The 22,814-nt window shown below is 41.9% G+C and overlaps 1 protein-coding gene and 1 long non-coding RNA gene across 2 annotated transcripts; both read left to right on the plus strand.

Annotated features, from left to right (window-relative positions):
• The first annotated feature begins 286 nt into the window (after positions 1-286).
• LOC115184148 (interleukin-1 receptor-associated kinase 3-like) lies at positions 287-22,740 on the plus strand. Its single transcript, XM_029745147.1, is given in 14 exon segments — positions 287-378; positions 381-434; positions 5,221-5,403; positions 5,696-5,772; positions 7,563-7,578; positions 11,000-11,151; positions 11,352-11,416; positions 11,987-12,101; positions 13,417-13,532; positions 15,774-15,969; positions 16,169-16,231; positions 16,361-16,528; positions 20,139-20,610; positions 21,546-22,740. Coding segments are annotated over 14 exon segments (1,860 nt in total). The 5' UTR covers positions 287-332; the 3' UTR covers positions 21,683-22,740.
• Positions 16,538-19,096, plus strand: LOC115184150 (uncharacterized). Its single transcript, XR_003874203.1, has 2 exons — positions 16,538-17,994; positions 18,170-19,096. It is a non-coding gene; the product is annotated as an uncharacterized LOC115184150 (long non-coding RNA).
• Positions 22,741-22,814: the final 74 nt, after the last annotated feature.

The raw sequence follows: 22,814 nt of genomic DNA on the forward strand, positions 1-22,814 counted from the left end.
TTAGAATTGCATTGGGGACATACTTATATCTCAAAAGATTTTCTAAACTATGCTACTTTCATTAATACCATGGTACTACTGTGGTATGTTCATTAATACAGTGAAATATAAGTATGCCCCAATGCAATTCTAAGCTCTAATACATCTAACAGTGCTATTTCAACAGATTTTCTAATTCTTTCATTATTGTTTTTTTTAATCGCGTTCAATAAGGAACTTTTATTTTGAAGGCGAACCGTAAATGAAACTTTCGTGGCTAGTCTTTATTGTGGCTAGCTTCACATAGGTCAGATTCCTGATGATAATAACGTTGTAGCTCAGTCGCAGTTGAGATGGACTCCTCTATGTACTTGTATGATGTCCCCCCAGTTTTCATTGAGACGTTTGTAAGATAATCGACAGCGGTGATGACAGCCTCGGATGGCGCGGGCTCGGTGAGTAATGTGAACAAAGAAAAGTGTTACTTTCTGTGCGTTTAAACTGAATGATTATGGGTTTCCCTAAACGGAAGTGTTGTGTACACTGTGGTACAGATTGTGTAGATTACATTTTACCGATCTCTTCTGTGATAAATTCACATTCTGTTTTTTCCCCACCGCACTATGTACCGCTGTTAGTTTATAGCACATAGTATAATGTCACTATAACATCGGCAGACTGGGACAAAAATGTACAGTAGCGCTGGTATTTTAGCTACAGCAGCTCACATCACATCACAGCTCCATAAACCCTTTTCGAGGGCATTTGCCTCTTGCTTGCTCTCCCCTTCAAAATGTACCATGGTACTACTATTCTACTTTCATTAATACCATGGTACTACTATGCTACTTTCATTAATAACATGATGGTACTACTATGCTACTCTCATTAACACCATGGTACTACTATGGTACTTTCATTAATAACATGGTACTACTATGCTACTTTCATTAACACCATGGTACTACTATGGTACTTTCATTAATAACATGGTACTACTATGGTACTTTCATTAATAACATGGTACTACTATGGTACTTTCGTTAATACCATGGTACTACTGTGGTACTTTCATTAATACCATGATACTTCTATGCTACTTTCATTAATACCATGATGGTACTACTGTGGTACTTTCACTTATACCATGGTACTACTATGGTACTTTCGTTAATACCATGGTACTACTGTGGTACTTTCATTAATACCATGATACTTCTATGCTACTTTCATTAATACCATGGTACTACTGTGGTACTTTCATTAATACATGGTACTACTGTGGTACTTTCATTAATACATGGTACTACTGTGGTACTCATTAATACCATACAGACAATACAGCCACATTACCCTAACTCTGTTTATACAGGAGCCTCGGTTATGAGGTTTGCATGTAATTCTTGTATAAAATGAATGAGTAAAGATGAAACTATTTGTGAAATGATATAATGTGATGTTAAACCTTTAATGTGAGAGAATGGTATTCCCTTTAAAGTTGAACTAAGTCATTGACCACGCCCCCGTGAGCACAGACATGATCTGGCGTCATGGAAACGCCTTTTCTATGGTTACGAATAAAAAACCCTCCTAAGAAAATCCTCTTCAGACTGAGCAAACCCTCAGCGTGAGCTGTGATTGCAAACAGTTTAGACCACAAAAACCTCAGTGTAAACTAAGGTTGCAATGGTTGTTGAATTCCTAACCATACCACGTGGAGCATTGGCTACACGTCTGGAAATGGTTCAACGGAGACTATCGTTCCCTACAGAATAAGAGCAAATCTTAGATACTAATTACTAGTCTGCAGCTAGAAATGATGTAAACCTGGGACGAGAATACCGACAACCGCCGAAACATCTATTCTATGAGAACATTTCTAAATGGTACTCTGAAGTATCCATTCTAACCACAAAAGACTTCAGGGAAACAGAAAGAGAGACATGAACTCTCCAGCAGACGGACTGATGATTCCAACAGAGATCACAACGACACATTGGTGTAAATATATATTGATTGCAATTATTCCAGAATGAGTGAGCGTTCATGTGCAAGGGATTAGCATTTCAATTAATATAATTATCAATTGTGTAGTGATCCCTTTAGTCTTTCCTGCTCTCTCAGTCCACACCCACTTCCCTTTGTCCACCAAGCCGTCATATCAGCTTAGCCCACTAGGGAATCTTCCCTATCCTTGTTAGTAACATATATCTACTGTTTGTTTGTTTATGCATTTCTGTGATTATTTAGTTAGTAAATAAATTATTAACCCAATTGGTGTATGATTTATACAGTGAGGGAAAAAAGTATTTCATCCCCTGCTGATTTTGTACGTTTGCCCACTGACAAAGAAATTATCAGTCTATAATTTTAATGGGAGGTTTATTTGAACAGTGGGAGACAGAATAACAACAAAAACATCCAGAAAAAAACTCATTTCAAAAATGTTATAAATTGATTGGCATTTTAATGAGGGAAATAAGTATTTGACCCCCTCTCAATCAGAAAGATTTCTGGCTCCCAGGTGTCTTTTATACAGGTAAAGAGCTGAGATTAGGAGCACACTCTTAAAGGGATTAGTTGGTGCGATTATTCGCAAATGGAAGAAACACAAAATAACTGTCAATCTCCCTCGGCCTGGGGCTTGATGCAAGATCTCACCTCGTGGGGTTGCAATGATCATGAGAACGGTGAGGAATCAGCCCAGAACTACATGGGAGGATCTTGTCAATGATCTCAAGGCAGCTGAGACCATAGTCACCAAGAAAACAATTGGTAACACACTACGCCGTGAAGGACTGAAATCCTGCAGCGCCCGCAAGGTCCCCCTGCTCAAGAAAGCACATATACATGCCCGTCTGAAGTTTGCCAATGAACATCTGAATGAGGACAACTGGGTGAAAGTGTTGTGGTCAGATGAGACCAAAATGGAGCTGTTTGACATTAGCTCAACTCGCCGTGTTCGGAGGAGGAGGAATGCTGCCTATGACCCCAAGAACACCATCCCCACCGTCAAACATGGAGGTGGAAACATTATGCTTTGGGGGTGTTTTTGTGCTAAGGGGACAGGACAACTTCACCGCATCAAAGGGACGATGGACGGGGCCATGTACCGTCAAATCTTGGGTGAGAACCTCCTTCCCTCAGCCAGGGCATTGAAAATGGGTCGTGGATGGGTATTCCAGCATGACAATGACCCAAAACACACGGCCAAGGCAACAAAGGAGTGGCTCAAGAAGAAGCCCATTAAGGTCCTGGAGTGGCCTAGCCAGTCTCCAGACCTTAATCCCATAGAAAATCTGTGGAGGGAGCTGAAGGTTCGAGTTGCCAAACGTCATGACGCCTTGAAACCTTAATGACTTGGAGAAGATCTGCAAAGAGGAGTGGGACAAAATCCCTCCTGAGATGTGTGCAAACCTGGTGGCCAACTACAAGAAACGTCTGACCTCTGTGATTGCCAACAAGGGTTTTGCCACCAAGTACTAAGTCATGTTTTGCAGCGGGGTCAAATACTTATTTCGCTCATTAAAATGCAAATCATTTTATAACATTTTTGACATGCGTTTTTCTGGATTTTTTTGTTGTTATTCTGTCTCTTACTGTTCAAATAAACCTACCATTAAAATTATAGACTGGTCATTTCTTTGTCAATGGGCAAATGTACAAAATCAGCAAGGGATCAAATACTTTTTTCCCTCACTGTAGAGGACCATTGGCTTATGTTACCTTAATAAATGATAGTGCATGTCATGTTCCCGCTGCCCACTAAACTGGGTTTAATATTAGTCATCATATACAGCCAAAACATTAAGGAACTGGCAGTACATCTGTGTCAAAGTCTCTTTTCCTCTCGTTTTTTTCTATTTAATTCAATATAAAACCATCTGTGTTTGTCATAGAAAGATGGGACTAGTTTCTGTGGATGGGGACAGATTTCCAGCATTGTGCTTCATTTGAAGCAAGCAGTGATGGGCCCTCCCGATGAGCAAATTACATTTCAGACGGGACTTTCCAGCCTCCGATGGCGGTGGATATGCGATGGAATCCGACACCGGAGTCCCTAGTCACTGCAGTTAAATGTGATCTATTTTATTGACAAGTCAAGTGGCCACTTTAACAATGGAAACACATGTCATCAAAGATGGAAGGCAGGCGTGGAAAGTGAGATAAGGTAGGACCCCTCTAGCCAATGAGGGGCCAGATACATGGCTCTTCCTCTCTGCTACAGATCAGAAACCCTCGTTGCCTTGCCGGCTGAAGAGACTATTTTATACAATATACAGCCAAAATATGAGGCCTAACTGGCAACAGTAGGATGATCTGTGTCAGTGTGCGTGAGTCTTCCTCTGTATTCTGCCTATCTCAACTGCACCACTGTTCTCTGCAGCTCTCGGACCAGCACAACCAGAACTTTTAGCAAATAAGTGGGTTCATTTCAGACATTTAGCAACATCAGCACAACATGTCTTCTTTTGGTCTCAAACTGTTTCAGCACCACCTTTCTGTTTTCATGATCCATGATTTCCTGTTCTGACAGAGAGCTGGTCTCACTAATAAGTGACTGACAGAGAGCTGGTCTCACTGATAAGTGACTGACAGAGAGCTGGTCTCACTGATAAGTGACTGACAGAGAGCTGGTCTCACTGATAAGTGACTGACAGAGAGCTGGTCTCTTTGATAAGTGACTGACAGAGAGCTGGTCTCACTGATAAGTGACTGACAGAGAGCTGGTCTCACTGATAAGTGACTGACAGAGAGCTGGTCTCACTGATAAGTGACTGACAGAGAGCTGGTCTCTTTGATAAGTGACTGACAGAGAGCTGGTCTCACTGATAAGTGACTGACAGAGAGCTGGTCTCTTTGATAATGTGCGTTTGACTTTGAATGTGAATTTGCTCCACCTCAGCTCAGCCAATCAGAAAACTGGCCTGACCCATCTTGGTAGGGGAGCCAGCCATTGCTCACTGGTCAGCCAAATGCTCAGTATAGATTATTATGACAACAGAGAAATTGCGCAAAAGTCATATAAAAACACCGGCCGTGTCATTTTTAAAATATTTAAAAAAAAATATATATATATATATATTTGGGTCAATTTCCACCAGCCCACCTCGTTAAAAGATGGTCCGGCCCTTCTGGCATTTGCCAGAATTGCCAGACGGCCAATTCGCCCATGCACTTTAAGAACGTGCTTCCTGTTGTAAATATGTTTATTTCTCTACTTTATCTATCCCCCTTCAGCTGCGCGTATTGTGCCAAGTTGGATGGAGGTGCGACGCACTGAGAGGCTGGAGGCAATAGGCAAGAGCCCCACGCGAGAACTCATCTGGTCGTGGGCGCAACAGAACAAAACGGTTGGGGACCTTGTGAATGTGTTGGAGGATATGGGTCACTACAGAGCTCTACAGCTCTTTATTCCTCAAGGTAAGGGACTAGATTAGACTATATGACGGTGCAGTTTGTGTCAGTTTCGTATAGCATTCTACACCTCATGGCTTCTACAACTGTAGCTTGTTTTTCAACTGAAGCAAACCCTTTGGTTTCACTTCTGTAATGTCATTGTTGTGTAAACTTCCTCTATTCGTGTGCAAGCACTCAACACTGTCAACAAAACATTTAGCAATCTGTCATTTTCAGTGTCCTGCTACACTAATGGTTGATAATGTAGGTCTATGTTATTAGTGGTTAATAAAACAGTGAAATGTTGTCCTTTCAGAAACACAGTATTCCTTTCCCAACAGTGGACCATCAAAGAGCAGCAGGGATAACCCCTCCCCTCCCCAGTCACCCGCGGTAGGCTACTAGTTATGTTATGATATATCTATTAATCAAACCCCTCCCCTCCCCAGTCACCCACGGTAGGCTACTAGTTATGTTATGATATATCTATTAATCAAACCACTCCCCTCCCCAGTCACCCGCGGTAGGCTACTAGTTATGTTATGATATATCTATTAATCAAACCCCTCCCCTCCCCAGTCACCCGCGGTAGGCTACTAGTTATGTTATGATATATCTATTAATCAAACCCCTCCCCTCCCCAGTCACCCGCGGTAGGCTACTAGTTATGTTATGATATATCTATTAATCAAACCCCTCCCCAGTCACCCGCGGTAGGCTACTAGTTATGTCATGATATATCCATTAATCAAACCCCTCCCCTCCCCAGTCACCCGCGGTAGGCTACTAGTTATGTTATGATATATCTATTAATCAAACCCCCTCCCCAGTCACCCGCGGTAGGCTACTTGTTATGTCATGATATATCTATTAATCAAACCCCTCCCCTCCCCAGTCACCCGCGGTAGGCTACTAGTTATGTTATGATATATCTATTAATCAAACCCCTCCCCTCACCAGTCACCCGCGGTGGGCTACTAGTTATGTCATGATATATCCATTAATCAAACCCCTCCCCTCCCCAGTCACCTGCGGTGGGCTACTAGTTATGTCATGATATATCTATTAATCAAACCCCTCCCCAGTCACCCGCGGTAGGCTACTAGTCATGTCATGATATATCTATTAATCAAACCCCTCCCCTCCCCAGTCACCCGCGGTAGGCTACTAGTTATGTCATGATATATCTATTAATCAAACCCCTCCCCTCCCCAGTCACCCGCGGTAGGCTACTAGTTATGTCATGATATATCTATTAATCAAACCCCTCCCCTCCCCAGTCACCCATCGTAGGCTACTAGTTATGTCATGATATATCTATTAATCAAACCCCTCCCCTCCTCAGTCACCCGCGGTAGGCTACTAGTTATGTCATGATATATCTATTAATCAAACCCCTCCCCTCCCCAGTCACCCGCGGTAGGCTACTAGTTATGTCATGATATATCTATTAACCAAACCCCTCCCCTCCCCAGTCACCCGCGGTAGGCTACTAGTTATGTCATGATATATCTATTAATCAAACCCCTCCCCTCCTCAGTCACCCGTGGTAGACAACTAGTTATGTCATGATATATCTATTAATCAAAACCCTCCCCTCTTCAGTCACCCACGGTAGGCTACTAGTTATGTCATGATATATCTATTAATCAAACCCCTCCCCTCCCCAGTCACCCGCGGTAGGCTACTAGTTATGTCATGATATATCTATTAATCAAACCCCTCCCCAGTCACCCGCGGTAGGCTACTAGTTATGTCATGATATATCTATTAATCAAACCCCTCCCCTCCTCAGTCACCCACGGTAGGCTACTAGTTATGTCATGATATATCTATTAATCAAACCCCTCCCCTCCTCAACCGTGGTAGGCTACTAGTCATGTTATGATATATCTATTAATCAAACCCCCTCCTCAGTCACCCGTGATAGGCTCCTAGTCATGATCACCCTATTATGTTATGACCCATGTAGTTTGTGTTGAACTTGAAATGAATAATCGCCCTTTTATAGAGACGAGTCATTTTCACCTTAATGAATGTATGAAAGTGTGTCTCATATGGGTCCCTGTTGTCTACGTAGGCTAGTCCATGTGTCACCCTGTAATTCATCCTTTGTTACACTGTAATAACTGTTGTGTGTTCCATGTTGTGTGTGTTTTTGTCATCATGTCCTGTTTTCTCAGTCACCCCCACCTGACAGTGAGTCAACCCAACCTGGTTGGAACCAGTCTAATTATCATGTGTCTGGTGAAGGTACTTGACTGAAAGGTTGCTGAGCCGACAGTGAAAAACTGCCCGTGTGCCCTTGAGCAAGGCACTTAACCCTAATTTGTTCCAGGGGCGCCGTACTACTACCTTGTAAAACAATACATTACACTACACCTATCCGATGTATGTGACAATGTTATTATTCTTTTTATTTTGTATGTCTTGTCCACCTGTTAATATTTCTAATGAGATGAATACATTAGATTGCTGAGTCATTTCATTGTTTCAGTAGGAATTGTATTCATCATGCAATGTTAGTACTTCTATCACATGTTCTATTGTTGGGTCATCAAAACATCACACCTCATCAAAACATCACACCTCATCAAAACATCACACCTCATCAAAACATCACACCTCTCATCAAAACATCACACCTCATCAAAACATCACACCTCATCAAAACATCACACCGCATCAAAACATCACACCTCATCAAAACATCACACCTCATCAAAACATCACACCTCATCAAAACATCACACCTCATCAAAACATCACACCGCAGCATCTGTTGAGATGGTCCCTAGATACAACAGACTGATGTGTTGAGATGGTCCCTAGATACAACAGACTGATGTGTTGAGATGGTCCATAGATACAACAGACTGATGTGTTGAGATGGTCCCTAGATACAACAGACTGATGTGTTGAGATGGTCCCTAGATACAACAGACTGATGTGTTGAGATGGTCCCTAGATACAACAGACTGATGTGTTGAGATGGTCCCTAGATACAACAGACTGATGTGTTGAGATGGTCCCTAGATACAACAGACTGATGTGTTGAGATGGTCCCTAGATACAACAGACTGATGTGTTGAGATGGTCCCCAGATACAACAGACTGATGTGTTGAGATGGTCCCTAGTTACAACAGACTGATGTGTTGAGATGGTCCCTAGATACAACAGACTGATGTGTTGAGATGGTCCCTAGATACAACAGACTGATGTGTTGAGATGGTCCCTAGATACAACAGACTGATGTGTTGAGATGGTCCCTAGATACAACAGACTGATGTGTTGAGATGGTCCATAGATACAACAGACTGATGTGTTGAGATGGTCCCTAGATACAACAGACTGATGTGTTGAGATGGTCCCTAGATACAACAGACTGATGTGTTGAGATGGTCCCTAGATACAACAGACTGATGTGTTGAGATGGTCCCCAGATACAACAGACTGATGTGTTGAGATGGTCCCTAGATACAACAGACTGATGTGTTGAGATGGTCCCTAGATACAACAGACTGATGTGTTGAGATGGTCCCTAGATACAACAGACTGATGTGTTGAGATGGTCCCTAGATACAACAGACTGATGTGTTGAGATGGTCCCTAGATACAATAGACTGATGTGTTGAGATGGTCCCTAGATACAACAGACTGATGTGTTGAGATGGTCCCTAGATACAACAGACTGATGTGTTGAGATGCTCCCTAGATACAACAGACTGATGTGTTGAGATGGTCCCTAGTTACAACAGACTGATGTGTTGAGATGGTCCCCAGATACAACAGACTGATGTGTTGAGATGGTCCTAGATACTGATGTGTTGAGATGGTCCCTAGATACAACAGACTGATGTGTTGAGATGGTCCCTAGATACAACAGACTGATGTGTTGAGATGGTCCCTAGATACAACAGACTGATGTGTTGAGATGGTCCCTAGATACAACAGACTGATGTGTTGAGATGGTCCCTAGTTACAACAGACTGATGTGTTGAGATGGTCCCTAGATACAACAGACTGATGTGTTGAGATGGTCCCTAGATACAACAGACTGATGTGTTGAGATGGTCCCTAGTTACAACAGACTGATGTGTTGAGATGGTCCCTAGATACAACAGACTGATGTGTTGAGATGGTCCCTAGATACAATAGACTGATGTGTTGAGATGGTCCCTAGATACAACAGACTGATGTGTTGAGATGGTCCCTAGATACAACAGACTGATGTGTTGAGATGGTCCCTAGATACAACAGACTGATGTGTTGAGATGGTCCCTAGATACAACAGACTGATGTGTTGAGATGGTCCCTAGATACAACAGACTGATGTGTTGAGATGGTCCCTAGATACAACAGACTGATGTGTTGAGATGGTCCCTAGATACAACAGGACTGATGTGTTGAGATGGTCCCTAGATACAACAGACTGATGTGTTGAGATGGTCCCTAGATACAACAGACTGATGTGTTGAGATGGTCCCTAGATACAACAGACTGATGTGTTGAGATGCTCCCTAGATACAACAGACTGATGTGTTGAGATGGACCCTAGATACAACAGACTGATGTGTTGAGATGGTCCCTAGATACAACAGACTGATGTGTTGAGATGGTCCCTAGATACAACAGACTGATGTGTTGAGATGGTCCCCAGATACAACAGACTGATGTGTTGAGATGGTCCATAGATACAACAGACTGATGTGTTGAGATGGTCCCTAGATACAACAGACTGATGTGTTGAGATGGTCCCTAGATACAACAGACTGATGTGTTGAGATGGTCCCTAGTTACAACAGACTGATGTGTTGAGATGGTCCCTAGATACAACAGACTGATGTGTTGAGATGGTCCCTAGTTACAACAGACTGATGTGTTGAGATGGTCCCTAGATACAACAGACTGATGTGTTGAGATGGTCCCTAGATACAACAGACTGATGTGTTGAGATGGTCCCTAGATACAACAGACTGATGTGTTGAGATGGTCCCTAGATACAACAGACTGATGTGTTGAGATGGTCCCTAGATACAACAGACTGATGTGTTGAGATGGTCCCTAGATACAACAGACTGATGTGTTGAGATGGTCCCTAGATACAACAGACTGATGTGTTGAGATGGTCCATAGATACAACAGACTCATAAATAATATTGATGGCATTATGTGGAACATCCAATGAGAGGAAGCTTCTGAGAGGTATCCAATTCCCTATTTCACTTCCCTTTTTATTTCGTGGTTTCACTGACGACCAGTATCATAGGGTGCAACCCAAATGGGCACCCTATTCCCTAAATAGTGCCCATGGGTCAAAAGTAGTCCACTATGTAGGGAATAGGGTGCTGTTTGGGACGTAACCATACGGCTCATTGAACATGTGTAAAAGTACTAGTGAGAATGCTGAGGTTTTTCCTCGTTTCTCTGCGTCTGTTCTAAGTATTCTCACCTTGTTGCTAGGTAGAAACCACAGGCTTAGTGTTTTGACCTTGTTTCTCGGTAGAAACCACAGGCTTAGTGTTTTCACTTTGTTGCTAGGTAGAAACCACCGGCTTAGTGTTTTGATCTTGTTTCTCGGTAGAAACCACAGGCTTAGTGTTTTCACTTTGTTGCTAGGTAGAAACCACAGGCTTGTGATCACCTACTCAGACGTCATAGAGGGAACTAGACATTTTCACCAGGACATGAAGATCTCTGAGGGCAGCTTCTCTGCTGTCTACAGAGCGGTAAAGGGAAATGAAACCTTCGCTGTCAAGCTCTTTAAGCAGGTACTGACACTCCCACTCCATACCGTGCTCCATTTATAAAAGTCATCTTTTCAAAATGGCCCTGGCTTGATGGAGATTAAATATAATAAAGGTCATTATTCAACTAGAGAGACATTTATTTGGTTATGTGCTTCAAAAGGACTGAGGACGTACACAACACAGTTCAAGTGTTTGTTGGTCTTCTTCGTTGGTCTGTACAGGTGCAGAAAGCCTCATGGAGGAAGTTGTGGGATCTATTCAGGAGAGAGATGGAAGTTCATCATCTGTATGTCTAACTACTCCATTCATCCTCCATTTTAGATTGTTTCTGTATGTCTACCTACTCCATTCATCCTCCATTTTAGATTGTTTCTGTAGGTCTACCTACTCCATTCATCCTCCATTTTAGATTGTTTCTGTATGTCTACCTACTCCATTCATCCTCCATTTTAGATTGTTTCTGTATGTCTACCTACTCCATTCATCCTCCATTTTAGATTGTTTCTGTATGTCTACCTACTCCATTCATCCTCCATTTTAGATTGTTTCTGTATGTCTACCTACTCCATTCATCCTCCATTTCAGATGGTTTCTGTATGTCTACCTACTCCATTCATTCTCCATTTCAGATGGTTTCTGTATGTCTACCTACTCCATTCATCCTCCATTTTAGAGTGTTTCTGTATGTCTACCTACTCCATTCATCCTCCATTTTAGATTGTTTCTGTATGTCTACCTACTCCATTCATCCTCCATTTTAGATTGTTTTTCTGTATGTCTACCTACTCCATTCATCCTCCATTTTAGATTGTTTCTGTCTTTTACTAATCATCAAATCTGCCTGTTTATCCTTCAGCTACCAGCATCCTAACATCTTAGAGCTGTTGGGTTGTTACTCTGATGGGGATCGTTACTGGCTGGTATACCCTTACCTTCCCAACGGATCACTGTTCCACAGACTGCATGACCAGGTGAGATGTTCTATTCTATACCCCCTACCTTCCCAACGGATCACTGTTCCACAGACTGCATGACCAGGTGAGATGTTCTATTCTATACCCCCTACCTTCCCAACGGATCACTGTTCCACAGACTGCATGACCAGGTGAGATGTTCTATTCTATACCCCCTACCTTCCCAACGGATCACTGTTCCACAGACTGCATGACCAGGTGAGATGTTCTATTCTATACCCCTTACCTTCCCAACGGATCACTGTTCCACAGACTGCATGACCAGGTGAGATGTTCTATTCTATACCCCCTACCTTCCCAACGGATCACTGTTCCACAGACTGCATGACCAGGTGAGATGTTCTATTCTATACCCCCTACCTTCCCAACGGATCACTGTTCCACAGACTGCATGACCAGGTGAGATGTTCTATTCTATACCCCCTACCTTCCCAACGGATCACTGTTCCACAGACTGCATGACCAGGTGAGATGTTCTATTCTATACCCCCTACCTTCCCAACGGATCACTGTTCCACAGACTGCATGACCAGGTGAGATGTTCTATTCTATACCCCTACCTTCCCAACGGATCACTGTTCCACAGACTGCATGACCAGGTGAGATGTTCTATTCTATACCCCCTACCTTCCCAACGGATCACTGTTCCACAGACTGCATGACCAGGTGAGATGTTCTATTCTATACCCCCTACCTTCCCAACAGATCACTGTTCCACAGACTGCATGACCAGGTGAGATGTTCTATTCTATACCCCCTACCTTCCCAACGGATCACTGTTCCACAGACTGCATGACCAGGTGAGATGTTCTATTCTATACCCCCTACCTTCCCAACGGATCACTGTTCCACAGACTGCATGACCAGGTGAGATGTTCTATTCTATACCCCCTACCTTCCCAACGGATCACTGTTCCACAGACTGCATGACCAGGTGAGATGTTCTATTCTATACCCCCTACCTTCCCAACGGATCACTGTTCCACAGACTGCATGACCAGGTGAGATGTTCTATTCTATACCCCCTACCTTCCCAACGGATCACTGTTCCACAGACTGCATGACCAGGTGAGATGTTCTATTCTATACCCCCTACCTTCCCAACGGATCACTGTTCCACAGACTGCATGACCAGGTGAGATGTTCTATTCTATACCCCCTACCTTCCATTTTATTCTACTAAACTACTATTCTATTGTATTTCAATGCCAAACATATCAGTGTATCTGTCTCTGTGGTGGACAGACTGTATGGTAGTAGGTGTATTGATGTTTAAATGCTAACATGTCTCCCCTCCTGCATCTCTCTGTAGAACGTAGTGCCTCTCTCATGGCAGGAGCGTCTGGACATCATCAAGGGGACGGCTAAGGCTGTACATCACCTACACATGGCCCAGCCCTGCACTGTGGTCTGTGGTAACATCACAAGGTACCAGCTCAAACCCCTAGTCAATAACATAACAAGGTACCAGCTCAAACCCCTAGTCAATAACATAACAAGGTACTGGCTCAAACCCCTAGTCAATAACATAACAAGGTACCAGGTCAAACCCCTAGTCAATAACATAACAAGGTACCAGCTCAAACCCCTAGTCAATAACATAACAAGGTACCAGCTCAAACCCTAGTCAATACATAACAAGGGTACCAGCTCAAACCCCTAGTCAATAACATAACAAGGTACCAGCTCAAACCCCTAGTCAATAACATAACAAGGTACCAGCTCAAACCCCTAGTCAATAACATAACAAGGTACCAGCTCAAACCCCTAGTCAATAACATCACAAGGTACCAGCTCAAACCCCTAGTCAATAACATAACAAGGTACCAGCTCAAACCCCTAGTCAATAACATAACAAGGTACCAGCTCAAACCCCTAGTCAATAACATAACAAGGTACCAGCTCAAACCCCTAGTCAATAACATAACAAGGTACCAGTTCAAACCCCTAGTCAATAACATAACAAGGTACCAGCTCAAACCCCTAGTCAATAACATAACAAGGTACCAGTTGAACCCCTAGTCAATAACATAACAAGGTACCAGCTCAAACCCCTAGTCAATAACATAACAAGGTACCAGCTCAAACCCCTAGTCAATAACATAACAAGGTACCAGCTCAAATCCCTAGTCAATAACATAACAAGGGTACCAGCTCAAACCCCTAGTCAATAACATAACAAGGTACCAGCTCAAACCCCTAGTCAATAACATAACAAGGTACCAGCTCAAACCCTAGTCAATAACATAACAAGGTACCAGCTCAAACCCCTAGTCAATAACATAACAAGGTACCAGCTCAAACCCCTAGTCAATAACATAACAAGGTACCAGCTCAAACCCCTAGTCAATAACATAAGCTCAAACCCCTAGTCAATAACATAACAAGGTACCGGCTCAAACCCCTAGTCAATAACATAACAAGGTACCAGCTCAAACCCCTAGTCAATAACATAACAAGGTACCAGCTCAAACCCCTAGTCAATAACATAACAAGGTACCAGCTCAAACCCCTAGTCAATAACATAACAAGGTACCAGCTCAAACCCCTAGTCAATAACATAACAAGGTACCAGCTCAAACCCCTAGTCAATAACATAACAAGGTACCAGTTCAAACCCCTAGTCAGTAACATAACAAGGTACCAGTTCAAACCCCTAGTCAATAACATAACAAGGTACCAGCTCAAACCCCTAGTCAATAACATCACAAGGTACCGGCTCAAACCCCTAGTCAATAACATAACAAGGTACTGGCTCAAACCCCTAGTCAATAACATAACAAGGTACCAGCTCAAACCCCTAGTCAATAACATAACAAGGTACCAGCTCAAACCCCTAGTCAATAACATAACAAGGTACCAGCTCAAACCCCTAGTCAATAACATAACAAGGTACCAGCTCAAACCCCTAGTCAATAACATAACAAGGTACCAGTTCAAACCCCTAGTCAATAACATAACAAGGTACCAGCTCAAACCCCTAGTCAATAACATCACAAGGTACCAGCTCAAACCCCTAGTCAATAACATAACAAGGTACCAGCTCAAACCCCTAGTCAATAACATCACAAGGTACCAGCTCAAACCCCTAGTCAATAACATAACAAGGTACCAGCTCAAACCCCTAGTCAATAACATAACAAGGTACCAGCTCAAACCCCTAGTCAATAACATAACAAGGTACCGGCTCAAACCCCTAGTCAATAACATAACAAGGTACCGGTTCAAACCCCTAGTCAATAACATAACAAGGTACCAGCTCAAACCCTTAATCTAGTCACTCACCTCACCCCCTTTCACCCCCTAGCCTAGTGGTTAGTGCGTTGGACTAGTAACCGGAAGGTTGCAAGATCAAATCCCCGAGCTGACAAGGTTCCTAGGCCATCATTGTAAATAAGAATTAGTTGTTTACTGACTTGCCTAGTTAAGTAAAGGTTCAATTAGAAAAATAAAAATGTCAGGGTCTTGGTGAATGATGGGACCAGGAAAGAGACAGACTTTTTTTTAAAGCATTGGTTTTAGCATAGCATAACACAGCATATCACAGTATAACATAGCCTAGCCTAGCGTAACACAGCATATCACAGTATAACATAGCCTAGCCTAGCATAACACATTTCCAAAGATCCCTGTCACACCTGAGTTCCAAAGCGTATTCTCTCTGTGTAGTTCTAACATACTGCTGGACGAGCAGCTGCAGCCCAAGCTGTCTGATTTTGGGACGGCCCGTCTCAGACCCCACTCTGTCAGTCAGAGCTGCACCGTTACCTTGGATACGACCTTCGGAACCCTGGGCTACCTGCCGGAGGAATACATCCGAGACGGAAAGCTGTCCGTCAGTCTGGACGTGTTCAGCTTAGGAGTGGTGAGTTAGTGAACACTTGACAAAAAATGCTCTGAAACATATTTTTGACAAAACAATCCTCTTTCAACAGACGTGGTCTTTGTCAGCTACTTGCGACTAATACTAGATAAACTGATCTGAATGCCAGAACATAGCTGTTTGTGAATTGATTGGATGTCTATGACCAGAACCTGTTAATAAGAACCTTTTTCTTCTTTAGGTTATAATGGAAATATTAACGGGACGGAAGGTTAGAGAGGAGACTCCTAAACACACCCTGCTGGTGAGACTAGAATTACATTTTCGTACTTTCGGAAATTGCACATTGATTTGAAATGCTTGCAAACACATGAAATAATGCTGGATTGCTGGATACATGCAGTCTGGTTCATCCTACCTCCCTCCCATCCAGAGAGACGTCCTAAGTGGAGAGGTGGAGGACACTGGCAGTGTAGACTCCTGTCTTCAGTATCTGGACCCGAGAGCTGGTCTTTGTCCCCATTCTATGTCTTTTACCTTGTTGCGTCTAGCCCTGGACTGCACCTCTACACGACCACGCAACAGACCCACCATGGAGAATGTGAGTCAACTCAATTCAATGCAATCCAGTTCAATTCAATTAAATTCTACTTTATTGAGTTGGGTAAATCTGAGAATAGGGACATGAACCTGACTTTTAGAGTCAAGGTTCAGGGTAGGACTGTTTGTTTGATTTTCCACTGAATCAGACCTGAATCAGACCTGGGCAGAAAATAGTTTATTTTGTAGTTTGTTTGAAAATACCAACATATGAAATACTCGAGGTAGTCAAAGATAGTTTAGGTAGAGTTTGAGCTTGTCGAAGATAGTTTAGGTACAGTTTGAGCTAGTCGAAGATAGTTTAGGTAGAGTTTGAGCTAGTCGAAGATAGTTTAGGTAGAGTTTGAGCTAGTCGAAGATAGTTTAGGTAGAGTTTGAGGTAGTTGTTTTGATATTCAAATACAGGTCTCAGGAAAAGAATACCTCACAAATAGCCAAATCATATTTGAAGGTATTTGAATATTTGCAAGTTATTTGAAAAACTAAAAAATATTTATTTGGTGGCTGCCAAATATTCGATGAAGAACCCAAAACTATAACAGTTAGTTGAATTAGTCTAAATACATGATAATTAGCACATAGTTTGGAGGCTCTCAGATATGAATCTTAATATAGTCTATAGCCTAGAATGAAATAAATGAGGGACATGGAATCACCTCAACATTAGAGGAGATTAACAAAATGACTGACAAATATGTTCCTAATGAGTGACATAAGGTTATACGGTAATGAGTGACATAAGGTTATACGATAATGAGTGACATAAGGTTATACGGTAATGAATGACATAAGGTTATATGGTAATGAGTGACATAAGGTTATACGATAATGAGTGACATAAGGTTATACGATAATGAGTGACATAAGGTTATACGGTAATGAGTGACATAAGGTTATACGATAATGAGTGACATAAGGTTATACGGTAATGAGTGACATAAGGTTATACGGTAATGAGTGACATAAGGTTATACGATAATGAGTGACATAAGGTTATACGGTAATGAGTGACATAAGGTTATACGGTAATGAGTGACATAAGGTTATACGGTAATGAGTGACATAAGGTTATACGGTAATGAGTGACATAAGGTTATACGGTAATGAGTGACATAAGGTTATACGGTAATGAGTGACATAAGGTTATACGGTAATGAGTGACATAAGGTTATACGGTAATGCATGACATAAGGTTATACGGTAATGAGTGACATAAGGTTATACGGTAATGAGTGATATAAGGTTATACGGTAATGAGTGACATAAGGTTATACGGTAATGAGTGACATAAGGTTATACGGTAATGAGTGACATGAGGTTATACGGTAATGAGTGACATAAGGTTATACGGTAATGAGTGACATAAGGTTATACGGTAATGCATGACATACGGTTATACGGTAATGAGTGACATAAGGTTATACGGTAATGAGTGGCATAAGGTTATACGGTAATGAGTGACATAAGGTTATACGGTAATGAGTGACATGAGGTTATACGGTAATGAGTGACATAAGGTTATACGGTAATGAGTGACATAAGGTTATACGGTAATGCATGACATACGGTTATACGGTAATGAGTGACATAAGGTTATACGGTAATGAGTGGCATAAGGTTATACGGTAATGAGTGACATAAGGTTATACGGTAACACTTGACATCCAGTTCTTGTACATATGTAGTAACTTTGTGATTATTACAATAGCAACATTGTTGTTACATAGGACTTTGGAAATGTCTTTATAATTACACAATAATGGAGTTATTAAATGAAATAAGGAACAGTCACTATTCTTGTGTAGAGTAGTTACAAAAATTCTCAGCTCATTGCTATGCAATTCAAATGCAATTACCAAATTATTATGTAACAAAATGCTAATACAAGGTAATTAAAGTTGTTTTACTCCGGCACAAGAACAGTTTAATGTTAAATGTTACTTAGAATGCTAACAGTAACAAAATATGGCTATTAAGTGTTGAAAGCAAACGAAATATCCCAAAACTGCCTTCTCGAATCAACTACAGCCAAGGTAGGTGGAAAATCATGTTAGTTTATATTCTGAGTAAATTATCAATTTAAAGATGGTGTAGTGTGTGTTTAAAACAAGAACACTTCCTCTCAGATAGACAAAGAGGTTCGACGTTGTTTGCAAATGGATTTGAATTACTCTGCAGTATTTTCAGGTATTATAAAATTAATTGCAGCTTTCAACCTTTTCAATGGCATGTTGAAAGAGTCATACAGTACAGATGTAGGATCTTAGTTTGTGCCAGTTTGCTACAGCAGGAAAATAATCCTCAGCAACAGGAAATGTGAATTATGTGGATTATAATTCATGGACATTTTTGTATTGGTTGACACATTTTTCATTAGGGCAAATGAAATCTGAAATGTTAAAGTCAATATTACAAACTTTAGAAGCCTTTTCAAAACTCAAATACACTACAAGTTTGCATTTTCTGCTGTGCAGGAAAATTCTCAGCAACAAAAGTGTGATCAAAGTAAGATCCTACATCTGTAGTTGAGCGTCACAATTTATGTTTACTTATCTGTAAAAAAAAAAAAGGACATTTAGGAGAATGGACATTTACAGAATGTTCACATAGAAATGTATTGTGAAGATCAAATATGACTGTCAGATAGATTGGGCTCTGTTCATTCTATTTCTATCTTCAATATAGAATTCTAGATACAGCCCTGTCATTGGTTGAAGACAGCCAATCCAACATACAGTTCTAGATACAGTCCTGTCATTGGTTGAAGACAGCCAATCCAACATACAGTTCTAGATACAGCCCTGTCATTGGTTGAAGACAGCCAATCCAACATACAGTTCTAGATACAGCCCTGTCATTAGTTGAAGACAGCCAATCCAACATACAGTTCTAGATACAGTCCTGTCATTAGTTGAAGACAGCCAATCCCATACAGTTCTAGATACAGCCCTGTCATTAGTTGAAGACAGCCAATCCAACATACAGTTCTAGATACAGCCCTGCCATTAGTTGAAGGCAGCCAATCCCATACAGTTCCAGATACAGCCCTGCCATTAGTTGAAGAGCCAATCCAATAGTTTCTGAAATGCTGTCACTTCCTGAGATTTGTATTGAAATAGTTTTTTTGTAGTAGTCCTTTTTTGAGGATCTGTTTTCAAGTAGTTGTAGTCACCTCCAAAGTAACTATTTGTTTCTCTGAAAGCAGCGTTAAAACTAGAGTTCTCTTAGGTCTGGACTGAACTCTGAAAGCAGCGTTAAAACTAGACTTCTCTTAGATCTGGACTGAACTCTGAAAGCAGTGTTAAAACTAGAGTTCTCTTAGGTCTGGACTGAACTCTGAAAGCAGCGTTAAAACTAGAGTTCTCTTAGGTCTGGACTGAATACTGTAGCTAGGTGAAGGGCTGACTAGACAAATGAGAACAAAAGTCATTTACAGCCTCTCGACATCTGTGGTCTTAGTAAATATTGACTTTATGAGTCATACTAGATTTCTGTCTGTCCATTTCTGGTGAGTGAAGAGATTACTGCTTTTATTTACAGGTAAATCATTGATAGCACATTGTCTTTTACAATAATGAAATGGGTGTTCTCCCCCAACCTGCCTCTTCCAGGTGTTACAGGTATTGAGCCAGCTGCTTCCCCTGCCGTGCCCACCTGAAGACCAGCCACACACTCTGACCGACGAGGCCCCAGCTCCCCCTGCCTCTCCTGCCCAGACGGGACATGGCCCCAGCTCCAACCCCAGCCCCAGTGTGCCTGTGGAGGATGATGAGCTGCACAGTTACCCCATTGAGAACCCACAGCCAGCTCCAGCCCAGGGAGGGCCCTGTGAGTGTAGCCAGTCAGAGGTCACCTATCTGGGCAGTGGGGAGCGGAGCAGCCACCTGTCACGGGAGGGGGCAGGGGAAAGAGCAGGACTAGGGGCTGATGAGGCTGACCAGAGCCTACAGACCAATGGAGAGCCAGTGGATCTTTACAGTAGCTGGCCAGTCCAGTGTAGCTGTTCAGCTGAGGTGGATGGACTGGGCTGTGAGGACTGTAGAGCCAATGGGTTTACTCCCTGCCCCTCAGACCTCCCTCAAGGCAAGTATTATGTTTGGGACCAGGAGTTATACCTCACCACCTTACCTAACCAGGTTTAAGCCCAAGGCCCTACCTAAGGACTGTAACTACCTATAGACTGTAACTACCTATAGACTGTAACTACCTATAGACTGTAACTACCTATAGACTGTAACTCCCTATAGACTGTAACTACCTATAGACTGTAACTCCCTATTGACTGTAACTCCCTATAGACTGTAACTACCTATAGACTGTAACTCCCTATAGACTGTAACTCCCTATAGACTGTAACTCCCTATAGACTGTAACTCCCTATAGACTGTAACTACCTATAGACTGTAACTCCCTATAGACTGTAACTCCCTATAGACTGTAACTCCCTATAGACTGTAACTCCCTATAGACTGTAACTACCTATAGACTGTAACTCCCTATAGACTGTAACTCCCTATAGACTGTAACTCCCTATAGACTGTAACTACCTATAGACTGTAACTCCCTATAGACTGTAACTACCTATAGACTGTAACTACCTATAGACTGTAACTCCCTATAGACTGTAACTACCTATATACTGTAATTCCCTATAGACTGTAACTCCCTATAGACTGTAACTCCCTATAGACTGTAACTACCTATAGACAGTAACTCCCTATAGACTGTAACTCCCTATAGACTGTAACTACCTATAGACTGTAACTCCCTATAGACTGTAACTCCCTATAGACTGTAACTACCTATAGACTGTAACTCCCTATAGACTGTAACTAGGACCTGGAGGTTATCCAGGTCGGGTCAAAGGGTCAAGGAAAAACAGTGTTTTAGCTATAGAACCTGGTTGTATAAAAATGAAGATTTCAGAGATCATTTCTTCTTTACCCAGCAGCCAATGTTGAGTCAGACTCACATACTGGAACCTTGGTTTAATTCTAATTGTTCTGTCTATGTTACAGGTGACCTCAGCTTCTCTTCCCTCAGTATAGTGGACAACCCTGCCAAGCAGAGAATGATGAATAAGATTGATCTGTACAACAGAGGCCTCCTCAGAACAGAGGAACTCCTCTCTGTCTCCATGACCACCCAGGAGTGAGAAAGCTGATCTAGGATCTGCTTGCCCTCCACGAATCCTAATCTTAACCATTAGAGGGAAAAAACACAAAACAGACCCCAGACCAGCATCTAGGACAACTTCACTACTTTGAATGACACATGCATACAGTACATGGCCTGCTGAGAGAGAGGGTTAACTTATGCATATATCTGACTTAGTCATTGCTGGCCCTGGTTAAATGGCCTGGCCCTGGTTAAATGACCTGGTCCTGGTTAAATGACCTGGCCCTGGTTAAATGACCTGGCCCTGGTTAAATGACCTGGCCCTGGTTAAATGACCTGGCCCTGGTTAAATGACCTGGCCCTGGTTAAATGACCTGGTCCTGGTTAAATGGCCTGGCCCTGGTTAAATGACCTGGTCCTGGTTAAATGACCTGGCCCTGGTTAAATGACCTGGCCCTGGTTAAATGACCTGGCCCTGGTTAAATGACCTGGCATGGCCACTCAGCCACAGGATACTGTAGATGGTTTCAAATCTCCCTTTCTCTAAATGACTGTACGGATCTGGGCTGGGTTTCCCAAAAAGCATCGTAGCACTATGATCATCTTTGGTCCATTTAGTTTCAATGGAATTAAGATGGTTAGTGCTACCATGCTTTTGGGAAATCCAGCCCTGGTATGTGACAAGACGTGATGTTCATATGCTTGAATGATAGCAATCTATGTCCTTCATTGACAGTATATTATGCTAAAAATATATATTCTTGTAGAAAGATATTTATTATATGCTGACAGATTCCATTTTATATTTATTTATAAAATTAGGATATGATTTATACAGTACTTCTATAATAAAAACATTTTATAAAGATAATTTAAAATGATAGTTAATGCTAAAACGTTAGCGTGTAGAAACAGTGCCAGGGAAACTAAACCAAAGCATGAATTGCTGTCATACCTTGTCCATAGACTACTTACAGGGTAAGGAAACCAATGTGTCATTTTGTAATTTGGGTCAACTATCCCTTTACTTATGTTTTGTAAGTTGACTTTACATTTTGTCATGCCTTTTATTAATAAAATAAGATTGACAATGTGGATGAATTCGTTTTAATTATTTGTAGGTAAAAAAAACTATATTCCGCTTTCACTGTAATACACAACTATAACTG

This window comes from Salmo trutta, unplaced genomic scaffold (genome assembly GCF_901001165.1).
Source record: "Salmo trutta unplaced genomic scaffold, fSalTru1.1, whole genome shotgun sequence".
In the NCBI taxonomy this organism is placed as follows: Eukaryota; Metazoa; Chordata; class Actinopteri; order Salmoniformes; family Salmonidae; genus Salmo; species Salmo trutta.